At 30.9% G+C, this 19,250-nt stretch overlaps 3 protein-coding genes across 10 annotated transcripts; 1 reads left to right on the forward strand and 2 right to left on the reverse strand.

Annotated features, from left to right (window-relative positions):
- Nucleotides 1–2,906: 2,906 nt before the first annotated feature.
- On the reverse strand, nucleotides 2,907–10,082 carry LOC126916206 (tyrosine-protein phosphatase non-receptor type 4). Of its 5 annotated transcripts, none has more exons than XM_050721746.1 (17): nucleotides 9,839–10,082; nucleotides 7,305–7,516; nucleotides 7,102–7,230; nucleotides 6,969–7,017; nucleotides 6,720–6,887; nucleotides 6,518–6,638; nucleotides 6,351–6,438; nucleotides 6,125–6,277; nucleotides 5,816–6,048; nucleotides 5,573–5,743; nucleotides 5,319–5,496; nucleotides 5,089–5,256; nucleotides 4,814–4,989; nucleotides 4,539–4,738; nucleotides 4,094–4,437; nucleotides 3,728–4,012; nucleotides 2,907–3,634 (listed from the first exon to the last, which is right to left on the reverse strand). In XM_050721746.1, the coding sequence occupies exons 2-17, from the start codon at nucleotides 7,452–7,454 to the stop codon at nucleotides 3,551–3,553; spliced, it is 2,697 nt and encodes an 898-aa protein (XP_050577703.1). In that variant the 5' UTR covers nucleotides 7,455–7,516; nucleotides 9,839–10,082; the 3' UTR covers nucleotides 2,907–3,550. The 5 variants fall into 5 exon arrangements, with proteins under 5 accessions (XP_050577703.1, XP_050577695.1, XP_050577686.1 ...); XM_050721738.1 differs by lacking the exon at nucleotides 9,839–10,082 and adding an exon at nucleotides 8,549–9,156; XM_050721729.1 differs by lacking the exon at nucleotides 9,839–10,082 and adding an exon at nucleotides 8,068–8,224.
- A 13-nt stretch (nucleotides 10,083–10,095) lies between these two features.
- LOC126916199 (FACT complex subunit spt16) lies at nucleotides 10,096–16,292 on the forward strand. 2 transcript variants are annotated; one of them, XM_050721687.1, is made up of 20 exons: nucleotides 10,099–10,329; nucleotides 10,415–10,519; nucleotides 10,815–10,979; nucleotides 11,063–11,215; nucleotides 11,295–11,441; nucleotides 11,527–11,793; nucleotides 11,877–12,212; nucleotides 12,293–12,662; nucleotides 12,738–12,936; nucleotides 13,054–13,435; nucleotides 13,505–13,687; nucleotides 13,764–13,895; nucleotides 13,976–14,145; nucleotides 14,226–14,409; nucleotides 14,513–14,591; nucleotides 14,681–14,849; nucleotides 14,941–15,033; nucleotides 15,145–15,210; nucleotides 15,273–15,401; nucleotides 15,480–16,292. In XM_050721687.1, exons 1-20 carry the CDS (start codon nucleotides 10,261–10,263, stop codon nucleotides 15,484–15,486), a joined length of 3,405 nt encoding a protein of 1,134 aa, XP_050577644.1. In that variant the 5' UTR covers nucleotides 10,099–10,260; the 3' UTR covers nucleotides 15,487–16,292. The 2 variants fall into 2 exon arrangements, with proteins under 2 accessions (XP_050577653.1, XP_050577644.1); XM_050721696.1 differs by lacking the exon at nucleotides 15,145–15,210 and having other exon boundaries at nucleotides 10,096–10,329.
- Nucleotides 16,293–16,804: 512 nt separating this feature from the next.
- On the reverse strand, nucleotides 16,805–19,249 carry LOC126916328 (uncharacterized). 3 transcript variants are annotated; one of them, XM_050722047.1, is made up of 2 exons: nucleotides 19,135–19,249; nucleotides 16,805–17,556 (listed from the first exon to the last, which is right to left on the reverse strand). In XM_050722047.1, the coding sequence occupies exon 2, from the start codon at nucleotides 17,554–17,556 to the stop codon at nucleotides 17,263–17,265; it is 294 nt and encodes a 97-aa protein (XP_050578004.1). In that variant the 5' UTR covers nucleotides 19,135–19,249; the 3' UTR covers nucleotides 16,805–17,262. The 3 variants fall into 3 exon arrangements, with proteins under 3 accessions (XP_050578004.1, XP_050577994.1, XP_050577986.1); XM_050722037.1 differs by lacking the exon at nucleotides 19,135–19,249 and adding an exon at nucleotides 18,972–19,096; XM_050722029.1 differs by lacking the exon at nucleotides 19,135–19,249 and adding an exon at nucleotides 18,767–19,017.
- Nucleotide 19,250: the final 1 nt, after the last annotated feature.

A 19,250-nucleotide genomic window follows, 5' to 3' on the forward strand; every position in this document is an offset into this window, starting at 1 on the left:
AACATATTTTTGTCAATTTAAATACGTTATTATTTTCAGTATAATAAAATAAATAAATAGTAGTATCTGCACGTTTTCTTATCAGAAAATTGTTCAAAATATTCAATGATTTGTAAATTGCTTTGCAGCTTTACTTTATGCAATCACATTCTGTAGCTCACTGGAATTGATTACACATTCGATATTTCTCAATATTTTTAATGAATTATGGTTTTCTTCAACGCAATTTTTTTATATTGGCACCCCATGTATTTCTAAATTGTCTGCTAATATACCGATAACATTTATAGACTTTAATTCGTTATGTTAATTTTATTTTATAAAGATATCTCTGCTATTAGTTTACTATATGAGCAATAATTAAAAAAATTTAAGTCTATAAAATTAAACAAGATATTAATCGTGTGTAACGAAAGAACTTCATTTTCGTAGTTTTCGTAATATATTAGCAGTATTATTTGAAATTTAACTTTCCATACCTTCGCCTTTATTTAACACTAAACCTACCAGCGGTGATCAAATTGACCGCCCTCGAACTTCTACACAAATTTAACCATATTTAAACTTTATCATATCGTTTCATAATTTCTGACTTTTTCCTAAAACATGCATACAATATATTTTTCGGTATTTACTTTTAGTTTGCTCTTTTATTTTCTGAGAAAAATTTGTACTTTGCCTCCCCTACCATGAGTGGTCATTTTGACCGCTCGACAAAGTATTTTAGTTATTCTAAAAATAAATGCAATCAGTACAAAGAAAAGGGTATTTCAAGGTCAAATGACAAACAAAATCAGAAATAACAAATAATAACAGCTGTTATACCCATAATCTTGCCATAAACATAATTCATCCGTCGATCAAGATGGACACCAGCTGTCAAGACATATCAACTCAGGCTCATAATAATCCTAAGAAACCGCCACAAAATTTAGTATCTGTTACAGTCCATTGTTACAGACATTTTAAAAGTCGAGAAGTTTCTTAGGGTTATTGCTCGTGGAGAACGTATTGCTTGTGAAGAACGGTCAATACTCATCAATATTTTCATATAAATATCGCCGTCACAAACCATATTCTTACTTGCTATTGTCCTTTCGACTAGAATACATCTCAGTTTGTTAGCCAATTAATCAAGATCTAAACTTGTTATCTCTAAAACTCAGACAGAAATTATCTCAGAGTGTTTTGTGTAAAGTTGTTATAAAAGGAAAAGTAAAGCATATCAAATTTGACAATAATTGTGTATTCTGTATATGGTATTATTCTGTAATGAATATTTACCCTAGAAATGTCAAGACTTCAAAAAAGAAATTATAAAAAAAATAACGGACATAGAAGAAGACTGTTCAGTGTGCGATAAACAAGAAACTTCAGCAACTGAAAACGGTATGGAAACACATGAAAAGCTATTTACAACCAAATCAGAGTTGAATATTATAAATAAACGTTTACATAATGGCAAAAAGGAAAGAAATAGATGCAAGTCCCAAACCTGGCAGGACATCAGTTTATAATATTTTTAGGGATATGCTAAACGACATATAATGAAAGGACAAGTAAAGACGGCATTTTATCTTATCATTGATCACCATATAAGGGATCATATAATAAAATGTATGGAAGAAGAAGCATTTAGATTATTGAGGACTAAGAGGAAGCTAGATGCAACAAAACTAGGTGCATATCAGGCAAAAAATTTGGATGTCTCATATTTGTGGAATAAAATTTGGAGATCTGCAGTTTTTTCAAAAACAATGAGCAGGAATGACTTTGCTGAAATTATGAAGTTTATATGATCTAATAAGAAGAGCGAAAGAAGCCAATGAGTTTACGAACCAATAAATTTGCAATGGTATCTACAGTATGGGGCCAATTTAACGAGAATTCACAAAATTGTTATGAACCTGGTGCATACATTACTTTTATATAAAGAATCGTGGGAAAAATCCATGCAATAAAACTATCAACAAGTTCAGATTCATTACTACAAAAAACTTGTCAAGTAAAAAATTGTAAAGGTTACAAAATTACGAAAAATTACGGAAATATTTATGCGGTAAATGTACATTTGATAATAAGATAATTTGTAAAAAATGCAGCGGAGTTGAATAAGATATATAAATAAAAGTGTAATTCTATTTAAGTCCATAATTGAAATTAAACAAAAGTAAATTTTGATGTTTGAAATGAAATTTTATGAAAGTTCATCATTTTATATACATTGAATTATAAATTAACCATTATCTAAGTTAAATCATGAAAACTATTACTTCTTTAACACGTTGACTGCCACGCGTGTTTTCAAAGAAGCGTTCTTTGCTAGGTGCTCCCATCAATATTTTAGTAATGCGAGTCGCTCAAGTGGTGGTCTCAAGAATGATCACTCATTTCATTTGTTCGCAACATTAAAACCACTAGCTGTTGTTGAATATAACGAAGGAAAGTGTGGTATAAATTATTCTGACTAAATGGTTTCTTATGCCACCACAATTAGAAAAGGAATCAAATGGTACAGAAAACTTAGTATTCAACTCCTGGGAATTTCTGTTGTAAACGCTTTGACGGTTTACAAAATTGCAACAAGGAAGAATATAAATATTAGAATATTTAGATAATCATTAGTTGCAAAATTATTAGGATTGTCTGAAAATACAAAAAATCCTTGTCTTCGACGGAGTCAGCATAATATCGCCGTTCGGAAAAATGATTTTGGAAGAAGCATTAGACGCGCATGCAAACTATGTTATGCAAATAAATGACGTCGAATGGATCGAACAAAGGCACAAAAGAATTTGAAGAAAACAACAACTTATTGTCCAAATTGTCCCGACCAACCTCAGCTATGTATAAAATGCTTTAAAGTTTTACATTCTAAATAATTTTTTTAATAAACCATTTTCGCATTACTTTTATAACAATTCAACAGTTTTATTATTATGGAATATCTTTTCAAATATCTATGACGATCTTTCGCAAGTAGTCAAACAAGCAACACTCGAATATTGGTTACGCGGCCTGACCAGAAACTTTGCTGATACCCGAATACGAGTGTCGTGGCAGTCAACATATTAATCAGCGGTCATTTTGACCGCACACGGTAGGAATAAGTATACATGAAGTGTCGGTAGGTTTAGTGTTAACATATAGAAATAAAGATTGGTAGTAGCAATAATAATGACAGAGGTAAGCTATAATGGACAATTATTCCAAATAATGCTTCGAAATTTATACTTTAGCTTAAACATAATTCAGTGAACTTAATTTTATCGAAATTTCATTATTTACAAAATATTGGTACATAAATTAAAAAGGGGGGTAAGCTCTAAGGCGTGAAAAGTTATATCTTTCGAGTAATTAAATTTCTAGATAAAAAATATATTCATAACGGATAAAAAATACTTATTTGAAACAGTGTATATCTCTCCTATTAATGAATAATATATGTGTATATTATTGTCAGAGTATAAAATTATCTTCTAGTGATGTGATATTTCGATAAAATGTAAGAAGAATGATAATTACAATGCATTCCAAATTTGTGTTGGTTTCACCTACTGAATTCAGGAAGTGGTTTAGCTATTCCTTCACTGTAAGCTTTATGGACCGCCTCACATACGAATCTATATTGACTCTAGAAAAATATATTTTTTTCATTAATATAAAAGATAATTTTTCTTATATATAAATTTCAATTTAATAACTTAACTTGTAAATTTTAACTTACAGCATTTTGTATCATCATTGCTCTTTGATCTCTCATAGATCGTACGATGTCTAATGGATACACCGGTTGATTTGCTTCGATAAGACACAGTGCTGTTTCCATTAAGACTAAGACACCTGTTCTACCAATTCCTGCAGAACAATGAACGACTGCGGGTTCCACTATTCCCGTTCGAGCTGCTCGCACCTTTTCAGTAAACGTTGTGAATTGTCTCCAATCGCTAGGAACTCCATGATCTGGCCAACTACAATATTGCATGTGTGTTATATCTCTTTCTTCTCCGGTCTAAAATGCACAGAAATTACTTAGAATTTTTCTAATATATTTATAATAATATAAATTATAAATGTTACTTTATTTTCTTACATTAATATCACGGAGTATGAATTCTCTAAATATAAAAGTATCTTCAACATTTTCAGCTGTAGACGTGAGAGTGAGATTTCGTAACGTAAGAGTTTCATTGAGCGCAGGCCAGTATTGATGGCATTTTGCTCGGCCACGTTCAACCAAAGTTGTGAGCATTACAACAAGGGTACTGCCCGCTTCGAGAACCATCTGCCAAAAATCAGCGACAGTCGAAGACAAAGGTCCTTGAGTAGCTATATATCTGTTGATAATACCAGATCCTGGTATTTCCATATTTACATAGTTAGCATTGATATAATCTCCACTTGCAGAGCCCATAAGTATCACTCGAGTAACATCATCTACACAAATTATAATTTATTTTGTGAAGCACATGTTTCGAATCGTATTAATATAGTACTAAGGTACTGATATAAATTCTTGTATTTTTCTTTATGCTTACAAGGTGAAATATCTCGATAACGATTTTTACTCTGATTTTCAGGTTTTTTTGATTCAAGAGATGTAAGTTCAGGATTCTTTCTATATAGCTGTTCATACTGCGCGATTAAAGCACCGCTCGCAAGACCATCAGCAAGAAGCAACATCGACTGTGCTAATGCGTCTGATCCAATAGCTGCATGAGGTGCATCCGGAACGTACCTGATTATTTCAACATAAAAATAAACATTAATCATTGCTTTAGTATAACAAATTTAGTTTTATTATCTGTAATACCTATATGGAGGTTCTTCTTCAGATGTTTCATCAGTACCAGCTAGTGCATTATATAAAGCATTCGGTCGAACAGTTAAGGTCAGTTCACCAGAGCCCGAATCACGAGATTGACGAATTAGATTTACTACATGTTCATGTAACAATCCACTGACATCGATTCTATTTATATACACTACCTATTTATCCAATATATTCGTAATAAATAGTTTGCAAAAGTTAATCTAAATAACTTGAAAATAAGTTCAATTTAATTTCATTAAGACATAACAACTAACCTGATCCCCTTCGTTTAACTTCGGATAACAGCGATCAGCAGGAGTATTTGGAGCTACCCTCGATACTAAAATAGGCATATCAAGATCTAAACCACCTTTCACATTAAATCCAAACCGACCTTGTTCATCTGGTGTCAGAGATATTGTAACTAATCCATCTTCTACTATCTACAAATACTCATATTTATTTTGTGCACATAAAAACTGTTTATTAAAATATTAATAAATACCTGAGGAGCAGGCGAACTTGTAGGTTCACTATAATCAGGAAGATCATAAATGTTCCTTTCAGCAGTTGTATCATCATCAGCATAACTTAAAACTCTAGAACCTAATACAGGCGAAAATGCATTGCCTTGTGTATGCGAGCTCGTTATTTCTTCACGGAGGGATAAAAAACCACCTTCACTATGATACATAAAAGGAACAAAAATTAATATAAATATAAAAAAGTTACAAATATTACATATAAGCTTCAACTAACTCATCGCTAGGATTTCCTTCACCCCATGCTCGACGAGGTTCACGAGCACCAAGAGACTGAACTTTATTATCATATGGTCTAGGCGGTCTTCCAGGGGGCATAGATAATTTTCCTTTCTCTTCGATAATTGGAGCTGATGTTACTCCATGTACTAATCTTTTACTTGGAGATCTAAATAATTTAAATCATTAAGTTAATATTGAACTAATATTATGTTACTAATATTGAATAAATTAACGTTACCGTATAAACGTTCTTTCTACTCTTGCTCTATGCTTCCCATCCTCAACTGTTTGAAATTCTGTACGTCCTGAATATGTAAACCTACTGCTTAAAGTAAGTGGAAACCGCCTTGGCCTCGTTTTAGGACTGTGAAGTCGGAAAAATGTATGGTGCTCTACACACGCTTTCCATAAATTTTTCGAACTCCGATATGTTTGCATGTTGAAGCCAAGGAGAGTATCATAGTTCTCTGACTGTAATAAAATTAGTTTGTATAATATAACAATATGTAAATTGGCTTCTAAATTGTGAACTGGATGTTTAACGAACCTGTTCCCTTCTCAGTTGAATGAAAAATTGTTTCCGCTTAAATGATATTTTAACTATTTTTGACCATGAGAACACGTTAATTTTTATTCCGTTTTGAAACACTACTAAACCTATAGATGTTACACCTAATTGTATTTCTTTATTTGTTGAATCCTAAAAAAATATTTAAATTAAAAAAGTGCGTGTTTTGAAAATCTACAACGGAGGTTATAGGATAAGTACATACCCTAGCTTTATGTAATTCTACTCCATACATGTCTAGCCTTTTTGCATGGTCTAGAAAATTGAATTCTGCATCTGCTGGTAATTGACCCCTGTAAAATAGTATAAATATTCTATAAAGTTTTATAAACTTTGGGTTATTAATATTATATATATATAACTTCAACATACTTATGAAGTTTATGCAGCTCAGCTATTTTCTTTTCCATTTCTTCAGTTTGACCTGGTATTAATTGCAATCTAGAAAGATATCCTGGTCCATGTTCTTCAGGATGATAATCACCCAACTCAGCTATAATTACATAAAAATATAATAATGTATTATGAATAAATTTTACAATGAAACAGATGTTACAATGTATCTAATACATACATTGAACAGTATAACTAGCAATAAGGCATGCTGTACTTGGCGATAATTGAAGTTTTCCTTGAAGAATATCTCTCCTAATTTGTAAATAAAACTGATATCTAGTATATTCTTCTTGTAGTTTACTGGGATCAGAGACATAAAATTTCACTTTGAAATAGAATTGCCCACCTAAAACAATACATTATGTTAAATTATCTTTCATCTTTTTGTATTTAGTAGTGTGAACAAGCATCTGAATACGATCTTTACCCTTACTTCTTATCTGCTTCTTCACTGGTTTACTAGGATCTAACCATCTCTAAAACACAAATTCAATTATAACGCTATTCAATTAATATAAATTTTGTAAATAGATTTTAATAAATTGAATAGAAAAGTTTACCATTACATCTGGTGAATATGTACATGTTGTGGCTCCATTTTCAGCATATTGCAAACCAAAATAATCTTTTTCAACAAGTTCTAAATGTTGGAATACTAAATCTAATAATGTTTGACCTTTTGCTCTTTTCTAAAACATTTTGAAATATTCATATCATAAATGCAACACAAGAAATACTATTTAGAATCACTATATAAACTCACATCTAGTTGAAATGTGTGTTGTGTGTCATCAAGGAAGACAACAGTAGCAGAAAGAGATTTCAATCTACGATTCCTTGCTAGTTCAGCACCACGAACGTGGTAGCTCCCACTGGAGCCACTCAACGCTCTACGTGATACACTTTCAATCATTTCAAAGATACGAAGGCGTGTCAACCACCTTCCCGACACCACCTCTCTGCTATGCTGACCACCTAAATGAAGAGTTAGAAAATTATTCAAAATATATTAATTGCAAATATAAATAGCTAAAGAAAATTGTTATATATAAGTAAATCAAACAAACATAAATCTAATTCTAACTGTCTAATAATTCAATGAGCCAATTGTCAATTATAAAAAGCAATAAATATGTTTTTGTTTATGCAAAAGTTTATTCATGTTTTTAAGCGTTAGTACATATCATAAAAAGAGCTTAAAAAACACTGCTTTGATTACTGCAACTGTAAGGTTATGGCAACAACTATGTTGTCAATTGTAATAAATAAACATATTGAATGAACCAGTTCTATGCATTGTCACAGACTGATCAATCATATATCACTATTGAAAATAATTACATTCAGAAGATGTCATTGAAAATAAATTCATAGAGTCAGTAATCTAACGTCAGTTACATAAGCAAGTTCATATGTACTAGGTGCCAAAATAATGTAGAACAAGGCATTCTGAAAATAGTTTACATAAAAGAAGCAAAGTAAAACTCTTTAAATACAAATACATCTAAGTGCCTCCTAGCACTAACCTCTCATTAAGTAGTCACTAGAGCATTATTCCTTTTTCTTTAAATCAAGTAAAACATATAAAAATGCATTCAATTCATCACTATTAACTAAAACTGGAAAATATATTCAAATATATTTCTAAACAATTTGCATTATGACAATAAAGCATAAATTTATGTTCACAAAAGTTAGTTCATAAAAATACTATTTTCTATATATTATAAATAAAATATTAAGAGATTAATTTATAATACATTAGGTTAATATATTATATTAAAATACAAAATAAATATTATATTATATATTATAAATAAAATATAAAAATTCAAAATATTTGAAGTAAAAATTGTTTCTAAAAAGATACAGAAATTTACTCAGCAAGTTTGATACATTAATTAATACATATGTATCATGAATATGGTGAATGAAATAGATATTTATATGCATCGAAGTGACTGTCTCACAATTACACTAAACGAACAATGTAAAATCTCCACTTACATTCATGATCCGTTGCACTACCTCTGATAAGGCTTTCACAGGTGTTTTTTTTTAACAAAACGAAAAATGGTCAACGATCGTTGATATTTTTGCAGATTAAATTCGACGAACCATTAAGAGAAATATAATTCGCCCCAGTCGAGACGAAATTTTTTAAACAACTTTTTCTTTCTTGCAACTCTTTTCATTATTTTCTATAGCGACATATTAACGCGCAAATGTAATTCTAATCAAGGCGAACGATGTGCAAAACAGTTGATATTATTCGCGGGATCGTTTTGCCATAGTATGTGGTAAAAAACATATTAAATAGTATAAAAACTCTGTGTCTTTCACTCACTCAACAACATATAAGATAACACTAATAAATCGGCATGAACGAGCAATAATGTCAATGAATTATGCTCATAATTCTTTTAGAAATTACCAGAATGTAATATATATATGATCATAAATAATTATATCATTGTTTCAAGATAATTATTTTTTATAATAATATACTATAAAGATTGAAAGTTTTATTTACAGTAAAATTGTTTGACGCCCTGATACAAAACTTAACAGTGTATGTATATATATTTAATGCACGCATGTGTGTATGCATTAACATTAACCATACAGTGAGTAGTCTTACGATTCGTTATTTAATGTTGTTTTTCCAAGTATGATCGGTATATATAAGGTATCCCTATATTGATGGTATAGGTGAGGTGGAAGTGATTGTACCTAAAGAAAAAATAGTTCAAAAATATATTTGAAACGAAAATATAGAATAAATTTTGTACATTTAAGAATTTGTTTTCGAGAAAATTGAATTAAAAAATTTGTTTGGTATGTATAAATTTGCTTAGTTACCAACGTGATATCATTAGTACTGGGACACCCTGTATATTTATTATATACATAATATAGATCATAAATGGCGTATGATAAAATTAACGAAAAGATGTTTTAATGCTTTTACAGGACATAGGAATAATCAATATTAAAGTATTTTCATATTGTTTTATTAGTCTATACTTTTTTCCTCTTTCTTAGTCTGTATTTAATACATACTTTAATCCTAATCATATCTCATTTTTTTTATTCATTTTCGGTTCAACAATATCTGTCTGTTATTAAAAAATTTTTATGCTGACATTTTTTTAAGACGAAGATCAATTTTAAATAAAAAATTTTTTTATTCGTTAAAATAAAAGCGAAATTGAACACAAAAATTCAAAACCCTTAACAAGGGTAATAATTGGTTAATATTCTAAAAAGTACAAATTATGAAATTATTTGACAAACAATTGTTTAAGATTTTCACAGTAAGATTTCACACAAAGTCGCGTCAGATATATTAGCACAGATTCGCAACTGTATTCATGACATATCAAGACAAGTACGCAACGGTATAAATATTGCAACATTTGTTTATCAGCATTTACTGACTAATTCTCTTTCAATATTTTGCATATGAAAAAAGATTAATCGTCAATACACATTGTGGTGTGAACGTTAGTTGAACAAGCGGCCGCTTGGGGTGTTGTTAATTTCTCAAACAACTACGCTGCATGAAATCATTCCCGCCGCGTGGGTTATAGTTTGTGGATTACGGTTGCGGTTTGGTTATAAATCCCGCCATCTCCGCAACACGAGCGACGATTTTTGGTGTATTATAATTATGCCGAGTTGATTTCACAGAACCGCGAGGTGAAAAACAAGAAGTTATGGCAAACGTATCCGTTGACAAAGAAACATTTTTTCGGCGTATGAAGCGGCTTTATACCGCATGGAAGGTAAGATATTTGAAATGTTTCGTTCCGCTGTTAAAAATAAATGTAATCGTTTGACAAACAACGTATGATCATTTTTATTAAATAGGATGGAGAAGTTGGTACAGACGATAGTTTTAGTAAAATGGATTGTCTCGTTTCTGCCGTGGGCACGGACGAGGATATCGTGTACAGCAAATCGACAGCGTTACAGGTAAGTTATACTTTTTGTATTGCTCCAATGCGTTTTTGCATCTTATATTTTGCGTGTGTACTTGTAAACAATAGCATAACCTTATCTCTGTAATCCTAAAAAATATGGTTTTCATAGAATGTTACAAGTGTTTCACGTATATTATACATATTCTTAGTTTGTCACGGTGGAAAAAAACAATTTGTAGAGTTAATATTATCAGAATAAATTTCAATTATGTAACTAAAGTGTTGTAGTTTCTTTTATCATTTTGTTAAATGTAAAAGATAAAATTATTATAAACATATTGTTTCAGACATGGTTTCTCAGTTATGAACTTACAGATACTATAATGATCTTAGCAGAAGAGTCTATCTGTTTCTTGGCTAGTAAGAAAAAAATTGAATTTGTCAGGAAACTTGAAAATCAGAAAACGGAAGATACTGGCGTACCTTCTGTAAAATTATTTGTGAGGGATAGAGTATGTATTTCCTATAATCTATATTTTGTTTTAATAATCATTGAATTTTATTTTTAATGTTGGTATTAAACTCTTTTTTTAAGAATGATGAAGATAAAGCCAATTTTGCTAAACTTATTGAGATCATAAAACAAAGTAAAAAGGGTAAAACATTGGGTGTTTTTTCTAAAGAAAATTATCCAGGTGCCTTTATGGACGCATGGAGAGCTGCATTAAAGCCAGAATCTTTTGATACGGTGTGCGATTTTTTTTTTTATCATACAATATATAATACCAAACATTTTGGTTATTTCATGATATACATTAATGTGTTAGATTGATGTAAGTGCTGCAGCTGCATATGTAATGTGTCCAAAAGAAGATGCTGAAATTCATACCATAAAAAAGGCGTGTTTAGTATCTGTGGATGTCTTCACGAAGTATCTTAAGGATCAAATTATGGAAATTATAGATTCTGATAAGGTACTTAGTTTTTCATAAGGTATTCATTTAAAAATATTTAATATCTAGGCACTCTAGTTCTAATATCTATATATCTTTATTTTAGAAAGTTAAGCACTCAAAGCTTGCAGAAGGTGTAGATGCTGCTATAACAAATAAGAAGTATGTAACTAGTGTTGATGTTACTCAAGTAGATATGTGTTATCCTGCGATAATACAAAGTGGTGGAAATTACTCTTTGAAGTTTAGCGTTGTTAGTGATAAAAACATTTTGCATTTCGGTGTCATTGTTTGCTCTCTTGGAGCGCGTTACAAATCTTATTGTTCCAATATAGTTCGAACATTGTTAGTAAATCCTACTAAAACCATTGAGGTAAGTTATAAACAAAATATTAAGTAATAACATGCTTTAATAACAAGTTAAATTTGTTTAATAATTATATACGTTTATTGTAGGATAATTATAACTTTCTTTTACAATTAGAAGAAGAGATTCTGAAGAAATTAGTAGCTGGAGTGAAAATAAGCGAAGTATATGAAGCAGGGGTAAAGTATGTAAAGGATGAAAAACCGGAGATGATTGATCATTTAACAAAACACTTTGGTTTTGCGATGGGTATCGAATTTAGAGAAAGTTCTTTACTTATTGGTCCAAAAACTCATGCAGTACTAAAGAAAGGCATGGTATTCAATGTAAACGTTGGGTTGGCGAATCTTACAAACTCGGAAGCTACTGATAAAGAAGGAAAAATCTATGCACTTTTCATTGGTGACACAGTTATGATTAATGAGGTACTAATCTTTGCTTTAAAGACATGTAATTTTTTTAATATATCGAAAAATAGAAATTAGAATAAAATTATTTATTTCAGGCACAACCTGCTACGAATTTAACACCTTCGAAAAAAAAGGTAAAAAATATTGGAATATTTGTTAAAGATGAAGAGGAAGAAGAAGAAGAAGGAAGTGGAAAGGAAAATGAACCTAAACCTGAGATCCTTGGTCGTGGAAAGAGAACAGCTGTAATAGAATCTAAATTGAGAACAGAACATAGTTCTGAGGAAAAGAGGAAACAACATCAAAAAGAACTGGCACAACAGCTAAATGAAGTTGCAAAAGCTCGGTTAGCTCAACAATCTGGTGGGAAGGAACAAGAAAAGATACGGAAGTCAACAATATCGTACAAAAGTCTGAGTCATATGCCACGAGAACCAGAAGTAAAGGAATTGAAGTTATACGTTGGTAAGTGAATTTGTACTTTGTTTATAAAATAAATTTGATATGTTATTTATTGTACGTTATATATCTATATTTCAGACAAAAAATATGAAACTGTAATTTTGCCCATTTTTGGAATTCCTGTACCCTTCCATATATCCACAATTAAAAATATTTCTCAGTCGGTAGAAGGAGATTACACGTACCTCCGAATAAATTTTTTTCATCCTGGTGCCACAATGGGTCGGAACGAAGGTGGATCATATCCACAACCCGATGCTACATTTGTCAAAGAAGTGTTAGTGTACAATTTTATTTCATTTCTTATTCCTTATGATAATTACAAGTTAAGATGTAAATGTTAAGATGAATTGTGTAAATATATGTTAATAAAATTTTTATTTTTATCGTCTAGAACATATCGAAGTACAAACACCAAAGAGCCTGGTGAAATTTCAGCACCATCTTCTAATTTAAACACGGCCTTTAGATTAATCAAAGAAGTTCAAAAGAAATTCAAAAATAGAGAAGCAGAAGAAAGGGAGAAGGAGGATCTTGTAAAACAGGACACTCTAATACTCTCTCAAAATAAGGGTAATCCAAAACTAAAAGACTTATACATTCGACCAAATATCGTTTCAAAGAGAATGACAGGAGGTTTAGAAGCACATGTGAATGGATTCCGTTACACTTCGGTTAGAGGAGATAAAGTTGATATTCTTTACAATAATATTAAAAATGCCTTTTTCCAACCGTGTGATGGCGAAATGATCATATTGCTTCATTTTCATTTAAAAGTATATATCTTTATTTTAGTTTTATTTACTCTTACCAGCGATCATTTACTAAATACAGACTATTTTCAGCACGCAATAATGTTTGGTAAAAAGAAGCACGTGGACGTGCAGTTTTATACAGAAGTTGGTGAAATCACGACAGATTTAGGGAAACATCAACACATGCACGATCGTGACGATCTTGCTGCTGAACAATCAGAACGAGAACTTAGGCATAAATTGAAAACTGCCTTTAAGAGTTTTTGTGAAAAAGTAATATTTAATGATTGAAACATTTTATTTTACAAGATTAATAAATAAATTCTAAGAAATAATAAATATTATTCAGGTCGAAAGCATGACGAAACAAGAAATTGAATTTGATACACCGTTCCGAGATCTGGGATTCCCTGGAGCACCATTCAGGAGTACTGTTCTTCTGCAACCCACTAGTGGTTGTTTAGTAAATCTCACAGAATGGGTAAATTTTACTGTATATATAATTACTTTCATATGAACTAGAAGTACCAATTCGTTAATCATATGTCTTTCGTATTTTAGCCTCCATTTGTTATAACTTTAGAAGATGTTGAACTTGTTCACTTTGAAAGAGTACAATTTCACCTTAAGAATTTTGATATGATTTTTGTTTTCAAAGACTATCATAGAAAAGTCGCTATGTTAAATGCCATTCCCATGAACATGTTAGATCATGTAAAGGAGTGGCTAAAGTAAGTTCTTTGCGTTTCTCTATTTTCTATGGATTTAATTTCTTGAGAATAAAGTATAAACATGCTACTTTTCTTTTTAGCTCGTGTGACATCAGATATACAGAAGGTGTACAATCTTTGAATTGGACAAAGATTATGAAAACTATCACAGATGATCCTGTAGGATTCTTTGACAGTGGTGGTTGGAGTTTCTTGGACCCAGAGAGTGATGCAGAAAATGATGAAGTAGAAGACGAGGAGGAAGAAGAAGACGATGCTTATGAGGTATGGAATTTAGTGAAATAATTATAAACAATAAGATAAATTTGCATATTATTTAATATTAATAATTATATAGACATTAACAATTTTTATTCTTTATTTGTAGCCATCTGACTTTGACAGTGAAGAGGAATCTGATGATGATTCTGAATACTCTGAAGCTTCAGAAGATTCAGATAGCGAAGGTAATATTTGAAAACTTTATTTTATTTGAATACTAAAAAAATGTATCTTGTTTATTATTTAGTATTTTTCCCTTAAATTTACATTGTAGAAGAGGAGTTGGGTAGCTCTGAAGAATCTGGTAAAGACTGGTCTGACTTGGAACGGGAAGCAGCTGAAGAAGACAAAGAAAGAGGAGAAGATAGATTCCATGATGATTATAATTCAAGTAAGAAGAAAAAAGGAAGTCGAAAACATTCACCATCACCATCAAAAGACAGGTATATTACTTGATTTTACATATTTCTAAGGTATATTACTTAATCTTACATATTTCTAAATTTGTCACTAACTCAAGTATATGATTCATAGGCATAATTCGAAGCACAAGAGTTCTTCAAATTCAAAAAGTAAAAGTTCGTCCAGTAGTAAAGATAAAAAATCATCGTCGTCGGATAAACATAGGTAAGAAATTACACGTTTTTCTAGGACGTAGGATTTCAACTATTTTAGACATAGAAAGACATAGAGATTTTGTGATAAAATTATGTTAAATATATATTTCAATCATTAAAGATCGGATCGATCGCGGAGTGGAGGATCACATAAGAAAGTGTCTCCTTCCAAATCATCCAAACACAGGTGATTAGCACAAATACGTGTGTGTTTGGTGATGTTACATTTCATGTTCTGTTTTTGTTTAGTCCCAAGAAGAGCGATAAACACGATAAACATGATAAACACAAGTCATCAAATCACTCTTCGTCTAGCAGTAAGAAACGAACTCGTGAGGATAGTGCAGAAAGAAATGATAGAGGATCGAAGAAGTCTAAGTATGTATAAATATTCTATAATATTAATTTGTAACGATTTGTAATATTTTTTTTATAAATTACTTATATATATTATAGGAAATAAGGGAGATATTTACGCATTGGAGGAAGCACATATGAAAACACAAACACCGAATGTTGGTTCTATATTAAATTTTCTTATGGTACGTCGATTAAGTTAGAAGGATAGTACATTTTCTTGCATTGATTCATTTCTTTAGCAATTCTTTAGCATTCTTAGCAAACGATTTATTATTGATATTATTTAAAAGTTCGATAGTGTGCTGCTAAGGCTTGGATACTTATCAGTATCTGCTTGGTGATAGCGATGTAATGTGTATGAACTTGTACGGGTAATTTAACGTAAATTTACGAATGAACACATTTTTTATCACTTGTACATAAGACTCTTTTTTAAGTAAAAAAAAATGTCGATCTTAATTATATAATATAGCTACTAACACGTATCATTTCATTCCATTGTTCGTTTGCTGGTAGTACTCAAATGTATTTGTAATAACTTATTAAGTTTGTGAATTAAAAATGTATTGAAGCATTGAAACGGCATCCATTGTACAGATAGTATATATAAAAAGAAAACAACGTCTTGTCTGTTATGAATATTGTTTTTTTATTAAATGAATACGAAAATTAATTCTTAATTATAATAAACAATAGGAAAACTTACAGGTATATAATTGTAACACACTTTCAATGCAAGACAATGCACTAGTGTTAACTGTCGTACGTAAGACACCCAGAAAATAGATATTAATTTACTAAGCGAAGAAAGCTGAAATGGATCAAAATCGTTGATAATTTTGTTCGCACGGCTCTGAAATTTGTACCTTGGTAAACAAAATAAATACTTTTTAAGTTATTTATCATTAATGTACGAGATATTGTCACTTATTGACAGAGTGTCCACAGAAATAGAATCGTTACTACTGTAATATATCACGGCACAATTACTTAACATTTCTTGCTTTTGTTTGAGTTAAAATTTTTGTTTCATTTTACAGTAGCATAAAAATCAAACGAAAATTCATTCGTCCTTCAGATCTTATATAATTGCTTTCTTAACTCCGCGAGAAAGAACGGGATATTGAATTCATAGATTTGTACAAAGGTGAAAGTAGAATGAAAGTAAACAGCTCCACTAAATTTTATTGTATCCTTGACTTCTTCTTTCCTTTTAATATTGTGTTTGACAATAGACATGGAGGAACGTTTACCGACGTATTATGTTTTGAATTCCTTGGCAATGCCATATAATAGATGCCAAAGAAGAACCGTTTCAATAGTAACATAAATGTAGGTGAAGTGAAAGTGTACCTCTGGTTAGTGGTTCTGCAGCTTTCTCCATAACATCACTACGTATATATATATATATAATTCTGGCAGGTGACTTAGTTCGACATTTCACAAGTTGCGAATGACTCCTTTTTTTTTTTTACAATGAATGATGTTACTTGGAATGTGTGTTGTAATACTCTTTTTACGAATAATGTTGGCGGACGGCCAGTTTAAAGTATTTTAAGTATGTACCAAATTTTATAAAGTCAAGTAAAATAAATCATCATCCTTTTTCAAATGATTACCTTTTTAATTAAACATTTAGATATATGTACTCTTATTGTTGAGATGAATTTATATTACAATTTCTAAATGAAAAAAAAATCGTACAAGCGAATTGCCTCGTTTTCAGACATTTATTTATGAAAAAATGAAAAAGCCTAAGTACATCATTATAAAAAAAAGACTTATTACATTCTATAAATAATTGTTATAAAACTTAGATTCAAAACATTTTTTACAAGAGAACGATGGCGATGATGATGGAGAAGAAAAGTAAGCGAGTCTAATTCCGTCCTATCTGATCGATTTGAGCTTGGAGATTGTTCACAACTTCCGATGGAACGTGCGCTCCCAGAATTTCGAAAAGATTAATCTTCTGATCACCAGGAATCGATTCGTACGCTGCCAATTCGATACCTTCTTGAACCTTTTGTATTGTCGCATCCTTCGGAATAAGATAGGTATTCTGTGCCTGTTTTATAGCCTCGTTACTGAAAATTTGACCATCCTTTTGTGGAAATGCCATAGCCACTCCCACAATCAATATTGTTGCTAATAACGTAAAATGGACTTTCATCTAAAATAAAAAAATACAAAATTTTAGTAATTATTCTATATTTTATATTCTATATTTTAAATTTTATGTATTTTTAAATAACAATTTTTCATTCTATTTTAAATTATATAATAGTATTATTATTGGAGATTTATTAGATTAAAGAAATTATTGGATTAAATATTATAACTCTGTTTTACTAAAAAAGATGCATTAAAATAAAGAATGTCCTGCTTTCTCCTTTAATGAAGAAGATTGGGATTTGAAATGATATTTATCTTGTATTTTTCCATGCTGTGAGAAGAATGGTTGAACCGATTTTTGCAATCGCTCTTCTGATGCAACGAAGAACGCGCGTAAGAGAATGAACATCAAAAGCAAGACGGTTAATTATTAACGACAAATATTCGTAATATAAAAATTCGTAGCACCAATTTGTTCAATTATTAAAAACATTGTATTGCATACGTTGTAAACCTAAATCGTAGAAATGAACAAATAATAATATAAACACGTAATTAATGATATGATATATATAAATATATATATATTCATGAAACTATGTTATAATAAACTATGTTACAAAATTTTAAATCATTATGCTGTTACAAAATAAATGAAAGATCGAGAGATTTATAGTATTTTAGCGCATGAATTGGTGCATATGGAATTGCAATATATTCTGATGAAATTGATATTTATATTTACGAAAGTAATGATACTAATCTTGAAAAAAATGTTGATGAATGAAAACATTATGGAAAGAATAGGTGAAAATTATCACTTTTTTAGGATGATCATGCAATATTATTTTATAATTATGATATAGGCAAGGATAATTTATACATGTACTTCCCTTTATGAAACTTAATAAAGAATAGAATAAATATAATTTGTGCAAAACGTCTTCGTTAACAATGATTTTTTATTATATTTCACGTTCTACAATTATGAAACAAAATACTCTAACAGTTTCCTAATTGCAAATTATGTAAATCTATTCTACACTTTTATGTACATTAATCCATAAATCAAACAATTTTATGTTTTATCAGATTTCCAAGCTACTCATTAGTTTCCCTAGAGATGGGTTCACACTTTCACTCTCGTTAGCGATAAATCAGCGCGAGATAGAACTTTCTGCCAGGTGGATCAACTTTCTCACTTGTTTCATCCTAAATGAGAGAAAAAGCCTAATAACTAAATTTTCGAACGAAAAACTTCAACTTACATTGACTGAACGTCAAACCACAGAAACAAACACACCGATATTACTACGAGAGTCCGGTAGGAACGCTTGAAACTGATCAACGATAGTTAAGTAAAAAGTATAACTCTCTGATGTCCGTGCAAGTCGTAAGCGCCGCAGGGTTAGCGGTAAAAGGAAGTTGAGGCTTGGCAGCAATCGTAACAACGATCTCGTGAATGGTACTCACGTTGAGAGTGTGTCGTTTCACAATCGGTCACCGTCGAGCGAAACTAAGCGCGCGATCGGCGGAAGCGGCTTTTATACACTCGAGATGCTTACGGGCGGCGCGGCGGTACCACACCACTCTTGTATCCAGGAGAAGATCCATCTTCCAATTAGTTAATACTTACAGGAAGAAACGGATGCGATCATCGTTCTCTCTCCTGATGTGACTTCCCAGGTGAAAGATTCAAGCGGGTCCCTACTGGCATCGGTGTTATTGTGATGTCACAGCTTACTTGTTACT

Source organism: Bombus affinis, chromosome 1 (genome assembly GCF_024516045.1).
Source record: "Bombus affinis isolate iyBomAffi1 chromosome 1, iyBomAffi1.2, whole genome shotgun sequence".
NCBI classification, from domain to species: Eukaryota; Metazoa; Arthropoda; class Insecta; order Hymenoptera; family Apidae; genus Bombus; species Bombus affinis.

Excerpts from the sequence above, each read along its gene's own strand:
- LOC126916206 (XM_050721710.1), bottom strand. The coding sequence starts at position 7,913 with ATGAATTTATTTTCAATGACATCTTCTGAAT. Across the intron at positions 6,278-6,350 it reads TAGAATTACATAAAGCTAGG|GATTCAACAAATAAAGAAAT; the intron begins GTATGTACTTAT and ends ATATTTTTTTAG. Across the intron at positions 5,744-5,815 it reads GTAGAAAGAACGTTTATACG|ATCTCCAAGTAAAAGATTAG; the intron begins GTAACGTTAATT and ends TAAATTATTTAG.
- LOC126916199 (XM_050721687.1), top strand. The coding sequence starts at position 10,261 with ATGGCAAACGTATCCGTTGACAAAGAAACATTTTTTCGGCGTATGAAG. Across the intron at positions 12,663-12,737 it reads GGAATTGAAGTTATACGTTG|ACAAAAAATATGAAACTGTA; the intron begins GTAAGTGAATTT and ends TCTATATTTCAG. Across the intron at positions 14,592-14,680 it reads AGAAGATTCAGATAGCGAAG|AAGAGGAGTTGGGTAGCTCT; the intron begins GTAATATTTGAA and ends TTTACATTGTAG.
- LOC126916328 (XM_050722047.1), bottom strand. The coding sequence starts at position 17,556 with ATGAAAGTCCATTTTACGTTATTAGCAACAATATTGATTGTGGGAGTG.